We start from the raw sequence: 18048 nt of genomic DNA, 5'->3' as shown, positions 1-18048 counted from the left end.
TTTTTTTACATTTAATTTTCACAAATTTTGTAGTTTGACCTTCTGAGATTCAAAAATGTGAAATACCAAGATTTGACCATTTGCTGAGGGACAAAGAAGAAAAAACCAAAGTGCTCCAGACCCTGTTCTGAATTAAATGCCCTTTGCTCTCATGGGAAAAAGAAACATTTCAGTAAAAGTGGCCGAGTACAGCAATGCCAATTCCCAACAGTGGATGGATTCAAATTGCACGCTGCATAGCATGTCACACATTTCCATGATGTCCAGGTCTTTGCCTGGGATAAGAAATCAAATTATAATGTGGTAATGTAGAGTGGGCAGGAGCCAGGCAGTGAAGAGAATGTCTCATTAAGTTAAACCGGGTAGTTGCTGGCTATTGCACCATCCAATATGTGATTACAAAAATATAAAAGCCATATTCTTTACAGAATTTAAACTCAAAAACGTCAAAAAGAAACAATATCCAAATGGGCCATTACTAAAGAGACAGTAGAAGCATCCACTATGAACAAGAGCGATACCCCTCATCTGCAAATATCATTACAGATTCGATTAGTAAGCATAAATGACCAAAACCATAATTTGCATGTAATTACTTAGAGAGTAATGACTGGATATCATAGCAAAACTTAATTCTTCATATACAAAAATATTTATTGGCACACAAAGTACTAGTACCACAATTGTTCCATGGTTATAATGTACACACATTTCGTATGAATTCAGATCTGTACAAATTGCTCACGCACATTGTTTGGCACAAATGATGGAGTGTATCAGTTGAAAAAGCCACTATGCGTTCATACTAAGGACCCAGTCAATGGTCTCTAGCAGGAAGTTCATGTTATAGTGGGCAGCAATGTTCCGGAACACTTCCACCTGTTCGGTGAAGCTCTGTGAACACGCAAAGTGAAAATGAGCGAACATGAGACGTTACGAACAAACATTTTAGGTGGTCCATTAGCTGTAAAACAAACCTTAAGTATTCAAAAGTTTAAAGTCTCAACAATTGAAGTCTCTTATGTTCAGTGTGTAAAAATGCAGCATTACATCACTTGCTTACCAATGTTTTAAGCAGCTTTTTAACTCACAAAGAATTACCTGACAGACTGGAGTGTTGTGGATTACTGTGTTAGGTTTTAATCAGCTGATTGCCGTCTTATTCTGACGGCACCCATTCACTGCACATGATCCATTTGTCAGCAAGTGATGTTTCAAATCATGCTCAATTCCAAACTCATCTACGTCTTCATTTTCAGCTATTTTAATTTTATTGTGAACTATTTTTGAATAAAAGCATTTATTTCTAATATTAATGTGCAAGTATTAGCATTTTAAAGTTGATAAATACCTTTGTGGTGAAGGTGAGGTTGAAATCTCCAGCGCAGCTGCAGTACATTGGCATATTTGCTTCCTTCACTCCTTTGCATTTAGAACATTCCTATGATGGGATAAAGTGCCTTTTATGTAAGTGAAAGTCAATGGATGTGCATATACATTACAATGGGACATTTTACTTTTTTAAGCCTCTAAAACCCTCTGAAACAATATATGCCCCTCACCAGGTCTTGTAGTGTGTAACTCATGAGCTTCTTCTGGAGCGCCTCCACCAGGGCCATTTCTATGGACTCTGTGTCATATTGGGCCTGACAGTTAGAGCAGAACCACTGAGGAAGGACTGAACCATCCTACATAGGTTAAAAAGGAAAGAAGAGTGAAGAGAGAATATTATAGCCTTTTCTGGCCAGCTTGATCACATGACAAAGATCTGAACATACTAAGATACTGAAAATACCAAGCAGTATTAGCTTAATGACTTTCAAAGAACTTCTGGAATCCATTAAGCAAATATAAACATGAATTAGTAGCAAATTATTAACCGCACGTTCAGATAAGAGAAACTGTAACAAGAGCCCTGTTGTTACCTGGGAAACAGCAGGGTCTTTGCAGAGGTCAAGGTCACGACAGAAGTTACAGTGGTGGCAGATGACCTCTGGCAGGATGTAGGACTTGCAGGGGTCACGGAACTGGGCGTCCTCCGAAAACTCTCCAACATCCACTAATCGCAAAAGATCTCGCTTCAGTTTGTTCACCTGATTGACAATGTTGGCATCCAGAGAGAGCACCTGAAGGGACATTACAAACAGAAACAACATCAGACAGGTTGTAAGGTCCTCATAAAAACATATTCTGAATGTTCAAAAAGTTTGAGGTTAGCAAGATTTTCTTTTTGAAAGAAGTCTCTTATGCTCTGCAATTTGTTTGATCAAATATACAGTAAAAAACAGTAATATTTATATCTGTATCTTCGGGAAAAGAATCATTGTCAAGAAAGCAGCGTTTTCAGCAAATAGAAAGGTCAAACAAACATTGTTTATTTAAAATAGAATCTTTTGTAAAAGTTTTTGCAAAATGCAAAATGGCAGTATAAAAGCAGGAGGTTTGTGTTTATACCTGGCAGACGTATTTAATAAACTCTAGAGCTGGGTTGTTGAGGGGTAAGTGAGAACCAGGAAGAACAGGAAACATCTCAGATGGAAGAGTAACACTACGAGTGCTCGACACCTTCTTCTGAATCTTCTGAGTGATGGTGAAGAAGTTCTGTGTGAGTTCACTTGACACATACTCCTGAGAGAATGTAATCAAACCTACAACAGCACAAAAACAAGAAAAACTAAATGCTTTAAAGTTTATATGAAAAAAAAAACCCTCCTGTAAATCTTTTATTTTAATTTGAATACTGTGAACATTTAGAAATAAATAAATATATTTTAATATAAGCTCTCCGATCTGTATTTGAAATTATGACATTTAAATCAAATAACAGTCCAAATAATTCATCAGGATTAATTTAAATGGAAAGTGTATGAGAATAGTCACAAATAAGATATTTATTTTTGAACAGACAAAGCTGAATTGATTTACATCTTACCAGGAAGTGCACTGACATCCCCAGTTGGCTGCTGGGATGCTTGGGTTGCTCCTCGTCTCTTAATGGGAGTAGCACCAGGGGCGTTTCGCCGAAGCTCTTGTTTCATGCTGTGATAGACAGCTGCAATATAGGCTGCAAACAACGAGAAATTATACTAAACCGACTTGGGGCAACTGAACCCTGCACTAAGCCATGCTGCAACATCAGTTTTATTTTGATCATGTGTGCAGTCCTAAACGAAACATAAAGACACTGACCAATCTCATTTCTATTTTAAAGCTGAAAAAACCGACAGTAAGAAGAATTTTGAATGGTCTAACAAATAAAACCTGTAACGTTACCTGAAATGATCATGAGAAAGTATTTCTGACAGGATGATGTCTGAGGAAGGTACTGCATGATGTTCCAGTTACTTTCTATCAAGTCTTCTACGTCATCTTCCCCATCCCGTTCTTCATCTTCCCCTTGGTTTTCTTCATCTTCATCCTCATCTTCACTTCCATCCTCCTCTTCTCCATCCTTATTTTTCTTCTTTTCATTGCCATGCTAGAATGAGACAAACAAACAACAACAAAAAAAAAGTGTTGCACCTCAACAACTATTGTACAAATGCCAACTATTTTTTAACTCGTAAAGAGGAACAAGTGGTTTCTAGGCTCTGAGCTTTACCTCCCCATACAGAAGGCTAGAGGGCAGTTTTCCCTTCACTCCTCCATAGTTAGCTGGATCCATCCACAGCAGAAATTCCCAACAGCGTGAGAATGTGATGGACAGAGAGTGGAAGATCTCCTTTGAATGAATACTAATGCCAAGACACAAGACAGGAAGACAAACAGTAAACAGAAAATGTAGTCCGAAAATATCTAATACCAAAGCCTGGACTTCAGACTTTCACATTGCATAAGAAACTAGGTTAAGAGTCTAGACGAAAAAAAACAAAATATTAAAAAGAATTAAAACCTGTTAGTGATGTACTCCACGTATGCAATGGCGTCATCAATGCGCCGTTTCTTGGTGCAGAGGATGAGACGGTTAAAGTTTCCATAGATGACAGATGATCCCAGGCGCTTGAACTCTGCCACAAGTCTGAGCGATTAGAATAACAAAGTCATTACATGGCTCAATCAGCACTGCACGGCTCCATCAACACCAACGTCTTGGGTTTAAATGACAATGTATACTTTGAAAGTGGCTTTAGTCTAGCATCTGACATGTTAAATCAAATGCAGTTAAGATAAAAACTAAGAAGCTACTTTAAGAAAGATAACCCCAAATATCAAATCTTGGCAGCCTGTGAGCTGTACTCACTGCAGGAAGATCTTCTTCATCATGTTGAGAAGGGTTCGGTGCAGGGCCGGGTCGTACAGCAGAGAACTGGGTGATCGCAACCACCGGTAAAAATGCATCACCTGGTTATCAGCGTAGACATTATGATACTGCGTGATCTCTCGGACCCAACCGACAACCATACTCTTCAAAATCCTGCATGAGAACAATATTCAGAAAATATTCAGAACGTACAGAGTTTTAGAAGAAAAACAAGATGGCCTTACTCATTTCTACATGCATACCTGAATGTGTTGGAGCAGAGCGCCGTCTCGTCATAGCTGGCCACTGTGTTTGCCCCCTGATTCCCTGACATCATTTCCTCCAGAGAAGCATGCTGAATGACATCAAAGCTGACACCAATGCTGGCCCCGCCTTCCATGTCATTGACGTGCTGGGACTGTAGAATGGTGTTCACCGCCAAACTCTGAATATCCAACTCCACACAAACTGGAAGTAAGCCAAAAGTACTTTACTTTGAATTTGTATTTTTGAATTTACTTAGAATTACTTAAATTTTAAGCCTCAAGTGAGAAATGTAGCTTTTAAATAAACACATTTGTGACCACTTTTATTAGGCAGATTTGCACAATAATAATGGCATAAAAATCTTGTCTTGGAATATATGACCCAAATAAGAATTTTCACCAGATAGTGTCACCCGAACAAGCAAGTAATAGGTCTGCCACACCTTGGCTTGAAGCATTACAATAAATATTGCTATCAATATACTGTGCTACCACTATAACGAACAATCAATTAGCTCATATCACATCAAACCCTGCAAATTATTACACCATCTACTACAAATACAATATTAGCGCTCCATCTATAATATTTGCTGTTCTCTTAGTCTACATATCTGAACCTTTCTCTCAATGGCTGAATTTGCTTACCTGTTGAGTAGCAGCCATGGCTATTGATCTCCATGGAGCCTCTCTCATCACTCTCCATCACCAGTCTGCTGTCGTCAGCCTCTTTCCCCCCGAGGTCCGGACGTGCCGTAGGTGACAGCCACAACAAGTGGTTGTGCTTTCTCAGATGACGTGCAAGAAATAGATCTGATCCAAATATAGAAATGTCCTGAGGCAGATTTCCCACAGGCAGGTGATAATACCTGCAGAGAGAAAGGACATTACAGTACATGAGTCTGAATTCAGCCTCTCCTAGTATGCATATATACATTTTTTTTATTTTCTTCTTTTACAGAGATTTATATGAAAAAAATAATAATAAAAAAATGTGTATATACTATATACACACCCATTATTTTATACAAACAAAGAGTCTATTCGCAAAAATAGATAACTCAATAACATAAGTTGTTTTTCATTTTCATAAATCATGCTTTTTATTATGTTATGTTTTTCTTGTTTTAGTTAGCCATTTTTTTAACAGTCACAATAATCCAGCTGCAGTTTGATTGAGATTAATTGGAATGCACAAAGAAAAAACATGATTTCTTAGAATTTAAAGTATATAGACTTCAGTGCAATTCTTTGTATATACAAATATTGTTTTTTTTCCATTCTAGCTAAATAAATCCTCCTAGTCAAATCAAGAAAAAAAGCCTCTAGTATGACAGCGTGTGTACCTGGCCATATCAAAAGCCTGTGAGAGGCAGCTGTCCAGGTTCAGGTAGTGTTTTATCATGCGACGAGCTCCATGCCGCTGCCAGTCCAGTACGTTGTAACTTATCTCATCAATAACGTGAACCGGAACCACCGGGAACTCCTCCAGTACAGTCATGCCAGCCGCCAGCCTGCGCAGCTCCCAGTTAGACTGAACAGCAATCAGGGTCGGACCACGTCGCTCCTCCTGCACACATTCACCAAAACAGCTGCTATTCATCTGCTTAACTGTGCCGTCAGCTGTATTATGCTTTAAACAACACGGTGAAGGCCTTACCTTGTAGTTGAGGAGAATGCGCTGCAGTGCGCGGTAGATGGCTTTGACGTCGTTCTCAGCACGCACTTCAAACAGATGCTTCTCAGGTGGCAGCAGCTCCTCAGTGGTCTTCTCGAGGAGTGCTGTGCGCTCTGCTCCGTACAACGAAGTTAGGTTTGGCATCTGATTACTGCGTACCTACATTTGGGGTAAATTTCATTATTTCAAACTATTCTTTTTGTATTGTGTATTTTTCATATTGCAGCATTATTCAAAAAAAAAAAACCTACAGCTATTATCAAACAGCAATGACTGCGAACTAACTGAATACTGTGTGCTTTACATGCAATCTCACAACCTGTTTTTTTTTTTAAAGCTTTAAGCTCTATGATCCAATTAAACCAGACGTAATTATTAGTTTTGCACATTTACAGCTTTACTGTAAAATATTTTTCATGTTTTATTATACAGTGAACTCATTATGATTATTTTATAGTCGTGTTAATATGCAATCATAAATTATCCAAATCATGCAGCCCTTTAAACAAACACTGCAATTTCCCCCCCCTCTAAATCGTGTAAATCTAATATCTCATTTACCAACTAGTTATTGAGCTGACATTTCAATTTATCCTACAGTTAACCTATTAAACTATATTATTTATTAGATGTGAACACTCGACTATTGCTTTTAAATAAAATACTGTTTTCATTTCTTGCCATTTTATCGAAGCAATAAACCACAAAGAGAAAGTGGTATTTAGATACTCCATTCCTTATGCCCAATAACACCCCTTTCCAAAGCAAAATTACTTCCATAGCCAAATTCTGGGGCAAAGGCATTAGACATTTTATGACTCAAGTGTTTCTTTGTTTCTTTTGTTTTGTTTCCTTTTTGTTTTGAGTTCACGCATGCTTCCAGCTGAATTTTAGAGCTTACCGTGTCGAGAACAAAGATGCTGGCTTTGCGTTGAGAGGGTATGAAGAGGCCAAAGAGAGCCTTATGGCCCTGACTGTGATGGTATAGGTAGATGTGCCTTACACTGCCTGTAACACATAACACATATATACGCAAGTCAAATAAATTGAAGCACATCAGCCACGAGATGCGCGAGTGTTGCTAAAGTGTATGTTCAAATAATGAAACTAATTATCAACAAAGCTAAAAACAATAAAAGCTATTATGTTACCTGGCTCGAGGTAGCTGAACTGGGCCAGGGATCTCATCTCTAGATGCTCCAGGTCAAAGGTATCAGCCTCTCTGCCAGCCAGGTCTCTGACCACCTGCTTATTGACCATACACATGCAGCCCAACTGGACCAGAGCCCGGAACAGCAGAGGAACCTACAGGTCACACGAAAGGGCAAGAGACAGACATAGGGAAACAACCTCTATTGATACTATAAACTATTTTGGAAGTGTCTATCTGTAAAATATTCTATGTTTACTATCATATAAAGAGAAATTTCTGCATCACAACAGTTAAAAAAAAAAAAAAAAAAAAATTAGCATCTCATATTTTGGCAAAGGCCCTTACCTGTGTCTCATAGACACCCTCAATATCAGGAGCTGAGAGGTCAGCATTGATCTCATTGATGTGTTCCTGGTACATGTCCTCAGGAACAGCATACTGGTACAGATAATACACCACACCAGAGCGTGGAAGTATCCGGTTCACCTGTCATTTAGATTAATCCAAATAAAGTTTGACCCAAGACCAAAAAAAAAAAAAACCCTCGATAATTGCTTAGATCTTTAAGCAGCTGAATGGGCTAGCGGTAAATTGACCTAATCATGACACAGATCATTCACAGAATTAGTGGTGAAAATGTTATACCTTTTTGCAATTAGCACCTTCTTCTTGCTTGGGTACTTTCTGATTGACATAAAACACTCGTGGGATGTTGAGCTTCATGCAGTGCAGGTCGTTGCCAATGACCGCCCACAGCTTATAAAAGCCTGGGTGACTGGTTTCTGCAATCTGGAAAAAGTTTATTTATCCACTATCTTGTGTTTTGATAAAAAAAAAAAGTCTTAAAAAAAAAAAAAAAAAAAAAAAAAAAAAAAGAAAAGAAAAACAAACTGTACTGTATGTTAGATCTAAACTGCTGTTGTGATGTACCTGTACAATTTGCCAGGGCATGTCTAGTATACTGCGGGCAGTTCTTCGCAGAAAACTGCCCAGCCCTGTGGTCGGTCCACCACGGATTACGCCACCGCCAGTCGGCTGAGATCCCCCATCAATCAAACGCCGCCGCTTCCGCCGTTCTTTCCTCTGACGAAGCTGCAGCTCCCATTTTTTCTTATGGTAGCGCAACCAGACAAGAAGTTCCTCCTTCACACACACACACACGTATTAAATATGTATACATACATACAAATAACTTTACTGTGGAGCCTTTCTTTTGTTTGACAGCTTAGAAATACTATAACAAAATCAAATATCTGGTCTGAATTTCACGAGAGGAGCCAATGGCTGGTGGAGACCCCAGTATTTCTCTCCAAGACTGTGTGAGTTCTTGCTCTTGAGACTCAGCCTGGCTGTCCTCTCCTTGAGATATCCTCTTCCTCTTTGTACTGATGAGTATGGCGGGCTGCACAGGGCGCTGAGGAACACCGAAGTCTTCCATATCGGGAGTCACACCTGCTGGTAACGACTGCTGGGCCACCTGAGAGAGACAAAATATGTGCATTTATAGGCAGATAGCCAGCAAGTTGTGTGATAACGGTGTCTGAGAGTAGACCTACCTGTCTCTTTCCCTCACTGGTAAAGAGCTCACTGATCTTCTTCTGCTTGTAGATGTCATTCTTTTCCAGAAGCTTCTTATGCAGCCAGTCTGGATGTCGTACTCGGGGTACAGGATTTTTCACCTGAAAAAGGAAAAAAAAAAATTGAAAAATTGTTAAGAACATAGTACTAAACAAGAAAATACGACATCAACCACACATATCAAATCAGCTAATCAGAAAACAGTATGATTCATATACAGTTATGTAGAGTGGAATTCTGCACCAATGAAACTTCACACTGTGTTGAGCAATTCAGTGCAACATGACAGATAGAGAAAACCAATATATCGTTGCAACTATGTCTTAGTTAGGATAATTTTGACTATAGTGGAAGGCAACAAGATTTAGTGCTTGACTCACAGGGGTTTAAATGGCTGTGCATGTTTATTTACCTGTTGTAATGCTGCAGGGATAGTGATGATCTTCTGTATAGCACTGCCCAAGCGCTCAATGTAGTAACCCCAGTCCAGAATCTGACATGGGAAAGGAATAAAACATAGGAAAAATATAAAACAGAAAATAACGAATACATCATGGAAATTGTGATTTTTTGATTAAGGATGATCCAGGTTAATTTAATGAATAAAATAAACTCACAGATCTAATATCAAGGTCATGGAGACTGGGCATCTTCAGCCATTTGCGTAGGAAATGCTTTTTAACACTCTCTTCAGCTTGAAAGATGGCCAGAGGGATTGCCCTGTGCAAGGTAGAATACATTTTTTTTTATTCCGAACACATTTTCTGCATCACAGAAATCAGCTAGTACTGTGAAAAAAAAAAATGGTACTGTGATGTTTTCATTTTTTTGTACAGATTTTTTGTGAAATATTGCTACAATTTGAAACAGCTAAAACATTCTCACCTTTCAGTGACTGGTGAGCCCTCCGGTTTGCGGGAGATGACATAGCGACAACTCAGGCCAGCGTCCTTCACCATCTGATCACCAAGGAACTCTGCAAGACGCTTTGCTGTGCTGATGGAAGTGGACTTCTGCTCTCCATAATCTTCCAGTTTACGGGACATGGAACGGTTTTCTGAAATCAGCTCAAATAACTCTGCATCTGGCATGTTAGCAGCCTTAAAAACAAAAAACAAGAACAACACTCACATTGAGTATCACATGCAGCTTTGCCTTGTTAAAATACTAGGTGTAATTACTATTATAAAAAAATGTGAGCAATTATATCAATTGATAATTTAAATCCATACATGATACATTTGTCTACATTTGCTCTAATGTTCTACATATATCCATACCTTGCTGTAGAGCACATCAAGCCAGTAGTCAGCCACTTTCGCCACAGAGGCATAAACCTCTTCAAGAGTTGTGCCTTTCAGGAAGGCTTCAAACACAGAGGACTGGAAGATCTTAATAAGTTGAAGTTCTCCTCTTCTCTTCACCTCAAAGCCCTTCAGCTCAGCCAGCGACCCGTCCTCGTTAAACACAGCATACCTGTGGATAGAAAACATATGAACTGAGCAATACAACTAACAACCAAAAACTATTAAAATAGCTTGTTTCCTGAATTTCAAAAAAAGTCCAATAGTTGAGATTTATCTAAAGCAGAAGTAATTTGGATCTCCTAGAGAGTGCAGTTACTTGACAATGTCTACACACAAAGAGATTTGATGTGGACATTTACCTCTTCTTTAGCTTTTTTCCTTCTTCTTTAGAGGCAGGCAGGATCATAGCCAAGTATGGCCCATCAACTTCAAAGAAGATACTGTTCTCAGCTCTGGTCTCATATGTTAAAGATGCTGGGTCCACCAGCTCTTGATACTGATGATTTGTGAAACCCTCCTACACATACAAGTGACAAAAATAATAATAATAATAATAACAAACAAAGAAGATCTCTTCCTTTTTATATATAAATTAAACTGGAGGTAAAGTGGTTAACTGGTCAAATGAAGAGAAAGATAAATTACCTTGACCATGATATTAAGCATAGCTCCTGGATAACTGATGGTCACCTTTGCCTTCTTCTCATTGGTGGATTTTATGACAAAGTTCTCAGGAAAGGTGTTGGGAAGAACACACCAGATACCATCAGTGTCCAACTCAAGAGGCCTCCTAAAGAAGAGGAGGTTAAATTCAACGAGTCAGTCAATTACATTAAACTGCAATGAAAAATCACATAATCACAACAGTGTTTATGAGTTTGGAGTAAGAGCCTGACCCAATCTGCTCAATGAGCTCTCTGGCCTGTGTGATAATGTTGGCACCAGTGAAACAGACAATCCCCGCCATCTCCATCGAGTACCATCGTGCTCTATGAAACATAACGAGGCAAACATGTAAAACAGAAGTTATAAAACAAACAGTAATCTCAGCTACTGCTGAAGACAAGAAACTCCTCAGATTTATCTTTTCTAGGAATGGGCATTAAAAGTGCTTTAAAAAGTGATGTTCAATACCCTTTTCTCATGACATATCCGTAGAAGGAGTTAAGGATGCACTTGTGAGCCAGTTGAAGAGACTCATAAAGGATCTCCATGTTTTTGCAGCGCTTCACCTCCGCTGCGTCCCCATTATCTTGCGCTGTAGACAGCTTCTTCTTCCACACCTGGACAGATGATAGGAACATACAAAACTTTTAAAGGGAGATATACAAATGACTCCTTCCTGCATAGGTGAGCAAACTTAAAAAAGAAGATATATCCTAGAAAAACATATATTTTAGAAATAGAAGAGTGTAATGTCCCATGTAGACAGATTGTAACATTCATAAAATAATTCATAAAAATTTAGGTTAGAAAACTACCTTGTGGAGTCCTTTAAATTCATATCGGCGGTCTCTGAAGGCTCGAACCGTGTCAACATAAAAAGAGTTTTCTCTCTGGCAAATGGTAGTAACTCTCTCCTCCAGTCTGGTCAGATGAACCTTCTTATAGGCTTTTCGACAGTAGTCTAGGAAAAAAACCCAAACAATAATATGTATCATCATCTAAACAAGTATGTAAGTGCATAATTTAACTTGTCTTGGTCTGTGACAACAGTCAGAAAAAAAAATAGTTCCCTGCAGGTGTACACTAACCTCCCAACCGCTTCTTTTCATGCCGTGCTTGTTCTTCTCTGTTGAGCTCATGAAAAGCACGAGGTGGTCCATTAGGAAAAAGAGGAGGAAACTTCTCAGACTCCAGCTGTTGCTGAATGCGATGAAACTCACTTCTACTGGCAGGCACTATGAGGAAAATCAAAAACTATATTAACATTTCATAACAGTTACACTTTCTAAACAACTTATTTTTATTTGAACAACATTTATTACAAAACTGCTGTAATGTTATAAATGACGTTACTGTGACTTTGATCAATTTAATGCATTCATACTAAATACTGAGAAATAAGTTATTTTAAGGCCTTCTTAAAGATCTAAGATGTTCAAATCACTCACTAATCTCTCCTCTCCACTGCCAAGTCATTCTGCGCTGACAGTTTGCACCAGGTTTATTAAAATCACAGGCGGCACAGGTCGCCTCATCCACCATGGCAGAGGGCTAGAAGAAAAACAGATGGAGAGAAATAGATAATTTGCCTTATTTGATCCATACAGCTACAACTAGAATTTGTCTAATAATGTCATTATAATTAAATCAACACCTTTATAACCTTCATCTAAGATGAGAACTGTACTGCACCTGTAGTCTGTTGGTGAGGATGATGTTGGGGTACATGGCCCCCACATCGAGATGGTAAATAAGAGGACACTCAATTCTATTAGGCACTTCCTTCAGAGAGATCAGTTTCCTCTTGATTTCATCACACACCTAAAACAGGTCAAATGACAACTGTAGAATAACTTGGAAGCATGCACACATGCCAGTGATAATTCATAAAATTGGCATCACGTCTTGTGTTCAAGTGCAAAAAATGTCATACTAAATATTAAACACATGGCACCAACTAACCTCATTAAAGTTGGTGACCTGCTCAAGGGGAATCTTCTCCTCTTCCTCAATTGCATGACGAAGAGTACGCTCCACCCTCTGAATTAAGAAGTCAAATGCTGCTGGATTCTGAACAAGAATAATTATAAATAATTATTTAGATACAGCACAAATAAAAACACTGCGTGCTTTTGTTAAAGATGAAGCTCTAGTTACCATTTTAAAGCGGCAGGGAATATCACTGCGAAAAACACCAGACTCTAGAGCCTCGACGTGGCCGCCAACATAAGTCTCTGTGTCAAGTACATGGCCATCATCTGTGAGTTTGTTAAAGACCTGCTCCTGCTTGTTTGGGAAGACAATGTTGACATGGAAGGCCTGAACCATCAGCAAGGCCTCACACAGGGTACCGGAGCCTTTCCGCAAAACCTGTTTAAGTGTTTGTTGACACGCATATAAAGAAAAGACCATATTGCTATTATATGTACAGTTTCGATAAATCACAATGTAGTAACAAAAAAATAGAAGATTCTGTGAATTCAGACCTCATCAGGTTCCATAGGAATTATAGTGCAGAGGGCAAAAATGAAGGGATGAACATATTTCATGTAAAGGTAGTATGTGGCCACAGCATCAGACACTGAATAGGTGGCCAGAGTCTGAAAAACAATAATACTGAATATATTTATATGTAAAAATATATATAACATGAATAAACTATAAATAAACGTTTAATATGCAGGTATGTGGACACTTTATTTGATGTGTTTTTGACTGTTTTAAAGAAAACACCGACCCACTGTAACGATAGAGCTTAGCAATGCCAGAACAATTTTAATATAACTACTTATATTTAGATCATGTCACCTGAAAGAAGAAACCTGCATAAACCTAGAATGCGTACAGTCTAATTTTAATTAAGCTCTTTAAACTTGAAAATGATAAAATGTTACTGTGTAAGTGAACAGTCATTTGTTTAAATGAGTCAGAAGCAAGAGTAAAGGAAGAGCACCTGTGGTTGTTCAGTAGCCATACGGCACATTTCCTCTGGGTCCAGCTCTACAGGGTCATAGCCTAACTTAGCCTTCGCTGCAGCTTTGAGGTTATGACTTCCTACAGGCAGGTAACTGTCTCTCTTTACCCACCTGAATAAAAAGAGAGAGAGAGTGTATTTACCAATAGAAAGTAACACATATACCAAAGATAAGTACAGAGTGGGTGATTTTCATTCAGTCCCCTTTAAGACAACATTTCATCTGGTCTCACCTGAGGCAGTCCATGTGAATAGCCTGACTGGCTTTATATTCCCCCTGATTGTCCTTCTGAAAGCCGATCTCCCGATGCATACTCAGGCCAAGCTGGGCCGCTCTGGCTTCTACAAATGGCCTGAGGACACAGAGACACAAATCAACCATAAGCATGTGCTACTGTACAAACACATAAGAAGAAAACACAAGTAAATGCCATATAATTACATAAATCATTATACGTAAAAACGATATTTTGAGACTGTTTAACAAATTATACCCCACCAGTCAAAGAAATCTCCGTTGTAAGTGACAAAAATGTTCGGCTTGGTCTCATGGACGTGTTCAAACCATCTCTGAATGAGAGAGGCCTGCAAGCAGACAAAAATGGTCAGGTATATGGAAGGCCTATATACAAACAGAAAATGGGCTAAACAACTTGTCAAAACTGATTGTTTAATTGTGGTGTGCTTTCCAAGAGCAACCTGATAAACAACGCACATCACATACTGTTCTTCTTTACCTCATCAGGCTCATTAAATACAGTGAAGGGGCCCTCATATTCGGGTTTTGGGGTGAACTCAAAGTCTTCAATGTCCTCAGAGACTATTTCTCTGTTTGTGATGAGGAAGCCCTGTAGAAAAAAGTACATTAAAACCCATGCCAAGTATTAATCCCAAAGAGGCCATCAAACACACTTTAACCACAGCATAGACAAAACAGCTACAGTATGTTATATGAATGACCCATGAGGAAAATAATTGTACACAAAAAAATGTTACCTGCCCATCTATCATGTATGATATCATCATAATCTGGTCTGTTTCAGCATCGGGAAACTTCAGTGGAAGTTTAGTGGTCTCAATATCAAACGCCAACACTACAGGATCCTTAGACAGACAGAGAAAAATACTGAAATAATTCAGAGATTCTTTATAAATTCATTCTTAAAACTGGGTGTCATTATCAAATCAATCCCGATAACCAGACAAAAACCAGTCAAAAACAAAACTCTTTAGCAGCTACGCTTTTTTAAGACAAGGTTTGTTAAGATTCTTACAGGTCTTTCCACAAGATCATCCCTGCGCACAATCTCAGGAGGATAGGCACTTCCTCTGTACCGCACATTGTACCAGTGAGCCTGTCAGAAACAAGGGCACAATCAAGATCTCATTTTTTTAATATTAAACATACCTGATAATCAGTCACGTGACAGTTATGGGGCCCTACTGTTTCTTTACCACATGAATCTTCAGGTCAATAGAAACGCGGATATGATAAGGCACGTCATATTCCCGCATGTCTACGATATTGTCAAGCTGCTCAGTCATTTTCTTCGAAGTGCCTTCCTCATCCTCCGTCACTACGCTCCCGCCAACCAAAGCACTGTAACACACAAAACAGGCCCCATTTCATTAACAGGATCAAATAACAATGGTGAATAGTGTGAAATGCATTAAATGAGAAAGTCTTTTATTTTAAACTTTTCTCAAAGTTTACATTTTAAGGCTTTTCCTTAAAAGTGTGGATACCTGGACAACATGCTGGTATAGGCATCATTGGACTTCTCTCTCTCTCTGTTCTTGCGGACAGCAGGCGAGATCTCTCTTTTCACTTTAACCAGGTCGTCCACCGTGTTAAAAGAGAGTTTGATGTAATTCCTCTTCAGGCCCACCAGGTGATTAGGCTTTAAAAGACACACAGCAATCAAATGAGTCACAATACAGAGCAGAGGTGCCCCCACGTTTTACTACAAATGGTCGTTTCGTCGGGAAAAAGTCAGGAAACATTGACCTAATGTTTGACAGAACTTTACTTACCAGATCTAAGTCTTCCTTTGGGACAACTTCAAGCTTTGCCACTTTTCCCTGGAACTTTTTTGACAGGAAGGAGATAACCTCTCTTTCACAGTTCTTTAGAAAACACAAAAATAGATTATCACTCATCCATTCAAGCCAAAGTGTTTTCAATCAGTGCAAGAGCTTTAAACTCACCTTTTTAGTGGCTATGTAGAAATACGGCTTATAGGGAAGAGCGATCTGTGAGGGACAAATACACAAAAAGCTGAAACTTTCAACATCAAGGCCTATATCAACATAAGATATTCTTTATCCTACTCTATGTCAGTGTGATTCAGGATGAAAGGAAAGTCGGGAACTTTAAAATAAATAACGCTTTCATTTAGCAAGGACGCATAAAATTGATCAAAACTCAAGCAAAGGCATCAAAAGTAAAGGAAAGACATTTATAATGCTACAAAAGAATTCTAATTCAAATAAATGTTGATCTTTTGAACTTTTCTATTCAATGAATTCTGTAAAAAAAGGTTTTACAAAAAAATATTAAGAAGCACAAGAGTTTTCAACATTGATAGATAACAATATAATGTTTTTTGTGCAGCAAATCAGCATATTACAATTTCAATGATTAGTGAAGGACCACGTGACACTGAATGTTGTTGGAAATTTTACAATATTACTGATTTAAGTGTATTTTTTTATCAAAAAGCCTTCTTTCAAAAACAAAATTTTCCAGATCACAAACATTTGTAATTTTATGACATGGAATGACTTTTCTTTTGGAATAAATAAATATTTATATTTGCAAACTTCTGTAATATGACACCTTGAATCTGTTTCCATCCTCCTGTATGAAGTAATAGTCCACAGCACTGATCATCCGCTTGTCATCATCCAGAATCTCAGCCTGAGAACATTTTTTTTTTTTAAATGTAAAACCCTTTACAATATTGGCTGGATTATCAGAAAGCAAATTTTTCTGTGTTGATTATCTCTCACTTATTCTTACCGGGTGCATGTTGATCAGCCATCCTGTTTTCTCCCCAGGTTCCTTCATCCGTTCGAAGCCGAAGCGCTCATCCATCCCATCCGTGAACTGGCTGCGCTCCAGCCGCTTGACAGCGGACAAAGCTGATGCATCATCCCTAAAAAGCAGAATAAAAGATTTGACAGCCATTCAGCAATAAAAACTATTCGTAATACACAAGTTATTACTGTTAACTAAACTTTCTTTGTAAATTGAAAGCTGAAAAAGAAAATATAAATAATTATTAACAAAAATAAGTTAAGGTTTATGCATTAAAATTACTAACGAAAATAAATCTAAAACTGAATGGAAAAAAATATATTTGAAAAATATAAAACGACAAAGGCACATATCAATTCCTAAAAATGAAGTTGTAATTATACTGGAAATATACTAAATCAATATCCTAAAACGTTTGTATTAAAAATGTTCATTTGTCAACAACCCAAACAATGTCTTCTCTTCCAAACTGTAGCACATATGGACCTTACTTAATAACAAAGATATTTCAAATGCATTTATTAATTAACTTCAACACTAAGGTTAAAATGTACAATTAAACTAGATAGGTTGAAATACTGTCAACTTTATGAAGACTTACTGCTGGTTGTCCTGATCTCCACCACCTCGGTCTGATTTATATCGCCCACTGTTTTGTAAAACCATAGCTGACGAAAATCTGCAAGATTTAAATCAATCACTAACTACAGAAGAACTAACGTTAGTTAGTTAAAACCTTCACTGCAGAACACCCGACCGGCCTTCACACACTTTCAACGCAAGTTAATATTAAACTGCTCGCATCAATATTACTAACATACTGCCAACAACGATAAACCGTAATATCTCTCTTTACACATCTTCACACAATTCGAGTTAGGCTTAGGGTTGGTACTTAGAACATTACTGTAGACATATATCTATATTTCCGTTGCTCCCACTGCGCCTCAGCCACAGAAATTTGGCGCGTTTTGTGTTGTTGCCGCGAGCTCCAGTCACTTTCCTGCTTTGCTCCCGCCCCTCACGATTTCAACCAATCAAAACGCAACATCGCTCGTACGTTAACACATATTATCTGCATTTACTTACTTTTATTTTTATTTGAGCACATCTAAAAGCGAAAAACCAAGTTTTGGTAATAAAATT

The 18048-nt window shown here is 38.2% G+C and overlaps 1 protein-coding gene across 1 annotated transcript; it reads right to left on the bottom strand.

The window, feature by feature from the left end:
* Nucleotides 1-53: 53 nt before the first annotated feature.
* pole (polymerase (DNA directed), epsilon) lies at nt 54-17859 on the bottom strand. The gene is made up of 50 exons (XM_043240652.1): nt 17810-17859; nt 17504-17581; nt 16885-17020; nt 16702-16782; nt 16071-16115; nt 15897-15989; nt 15609-15763; nt 15318-15462; nt 15137-15217; nt 14859-14966; nt 14600-14710; nt 14362-14447; nt 14096-14215; nt 13842-13974; nt 13375-13488; nt 13046-13258; nt 12851-12958; nt 12581-12709; nt 12337-12439; nt 11977-12123; nt 11704-11849; nt 11357-11505; nt 11119-11211; nt 10868-11012; nt 10582-10739; nt 10196-10391; nt 9801-10015; nt 9533-9635; nt 9328-9408; nt 8894-9016; nt 8605-8814; nt 8268-8480; nt 7983-8126; nt 7683-7823; nt 7336-7489; nt 7086-7192; nt 6167-6343; nt 5853-6076; nt 5155-5375; nt 4504-4708; nt 4241-4414; nt 3893-4018; nt 3602-3734; nt 3274-3478; nt 2933-3064; nt 2455-2648; nt 1926-2126; nt 1563-1688; nt 1352-1441; nt 54-894 (listed from the first exon to the last, which is right to left on the bottom strand). The coding sequence occupies exons 2-50, from the start codon at nt 17566-17568 to the stop codon at nt 793-795; spliced, it is 6861 nt and encodes a 2286-aa protein (XP_043096587.1). The 5' UTR covers nt 17569-17581; nt 17810-17859; the 3' UTR covers nt 54-792.
* Between the last annotated feature and the right edge of the window lie 189 nt (nt 17860-18048).

Source organism: Puntigrus tetrazona, chromosome 5, assembly GCF_018831695.1.
Source record: "Puntigrus tetrazona isolate hp1 chromosome 5, ASM1883169v1, whole genome shotgun sequence".
Lineage (NCBI taxonomy): Eukaryota > Metazoa > Chordata > Actinopteri > Cypriniformes > Cyprinidae > Puntigrus > Puntigrus tetrazona.
This window is presented reverse-complemented; position numbering and strand designations above follow the sequence as displayed.

What these genes read in the sequence shown, in the direction of transcription:
- pole (XM_043240652.1), bottom strand. Translation starts at nt 17,568, where the DNA reads ATGGTTTTACAAAACAGTGGGCGATATAAATCAGACCGAGGTGGTGGA. An exon ending in GGATATGTCATGAGAAAAGG is followed by an intron (nt 11,212 to 11,356) that starts GTATTGAACATC and finishes TATGTTTCATAG; the next exon opens with AGCACGATGGTACTCGATGG. An exon ending in TTGATGTGCTCTACAGCAAG is followed by an intron (nt 10,016 to 10,195) that starts GTATGGATATAT and finishes TTTGTTTTTAAG; the next exon opens with GCTGCTAACATGCCAGATGC.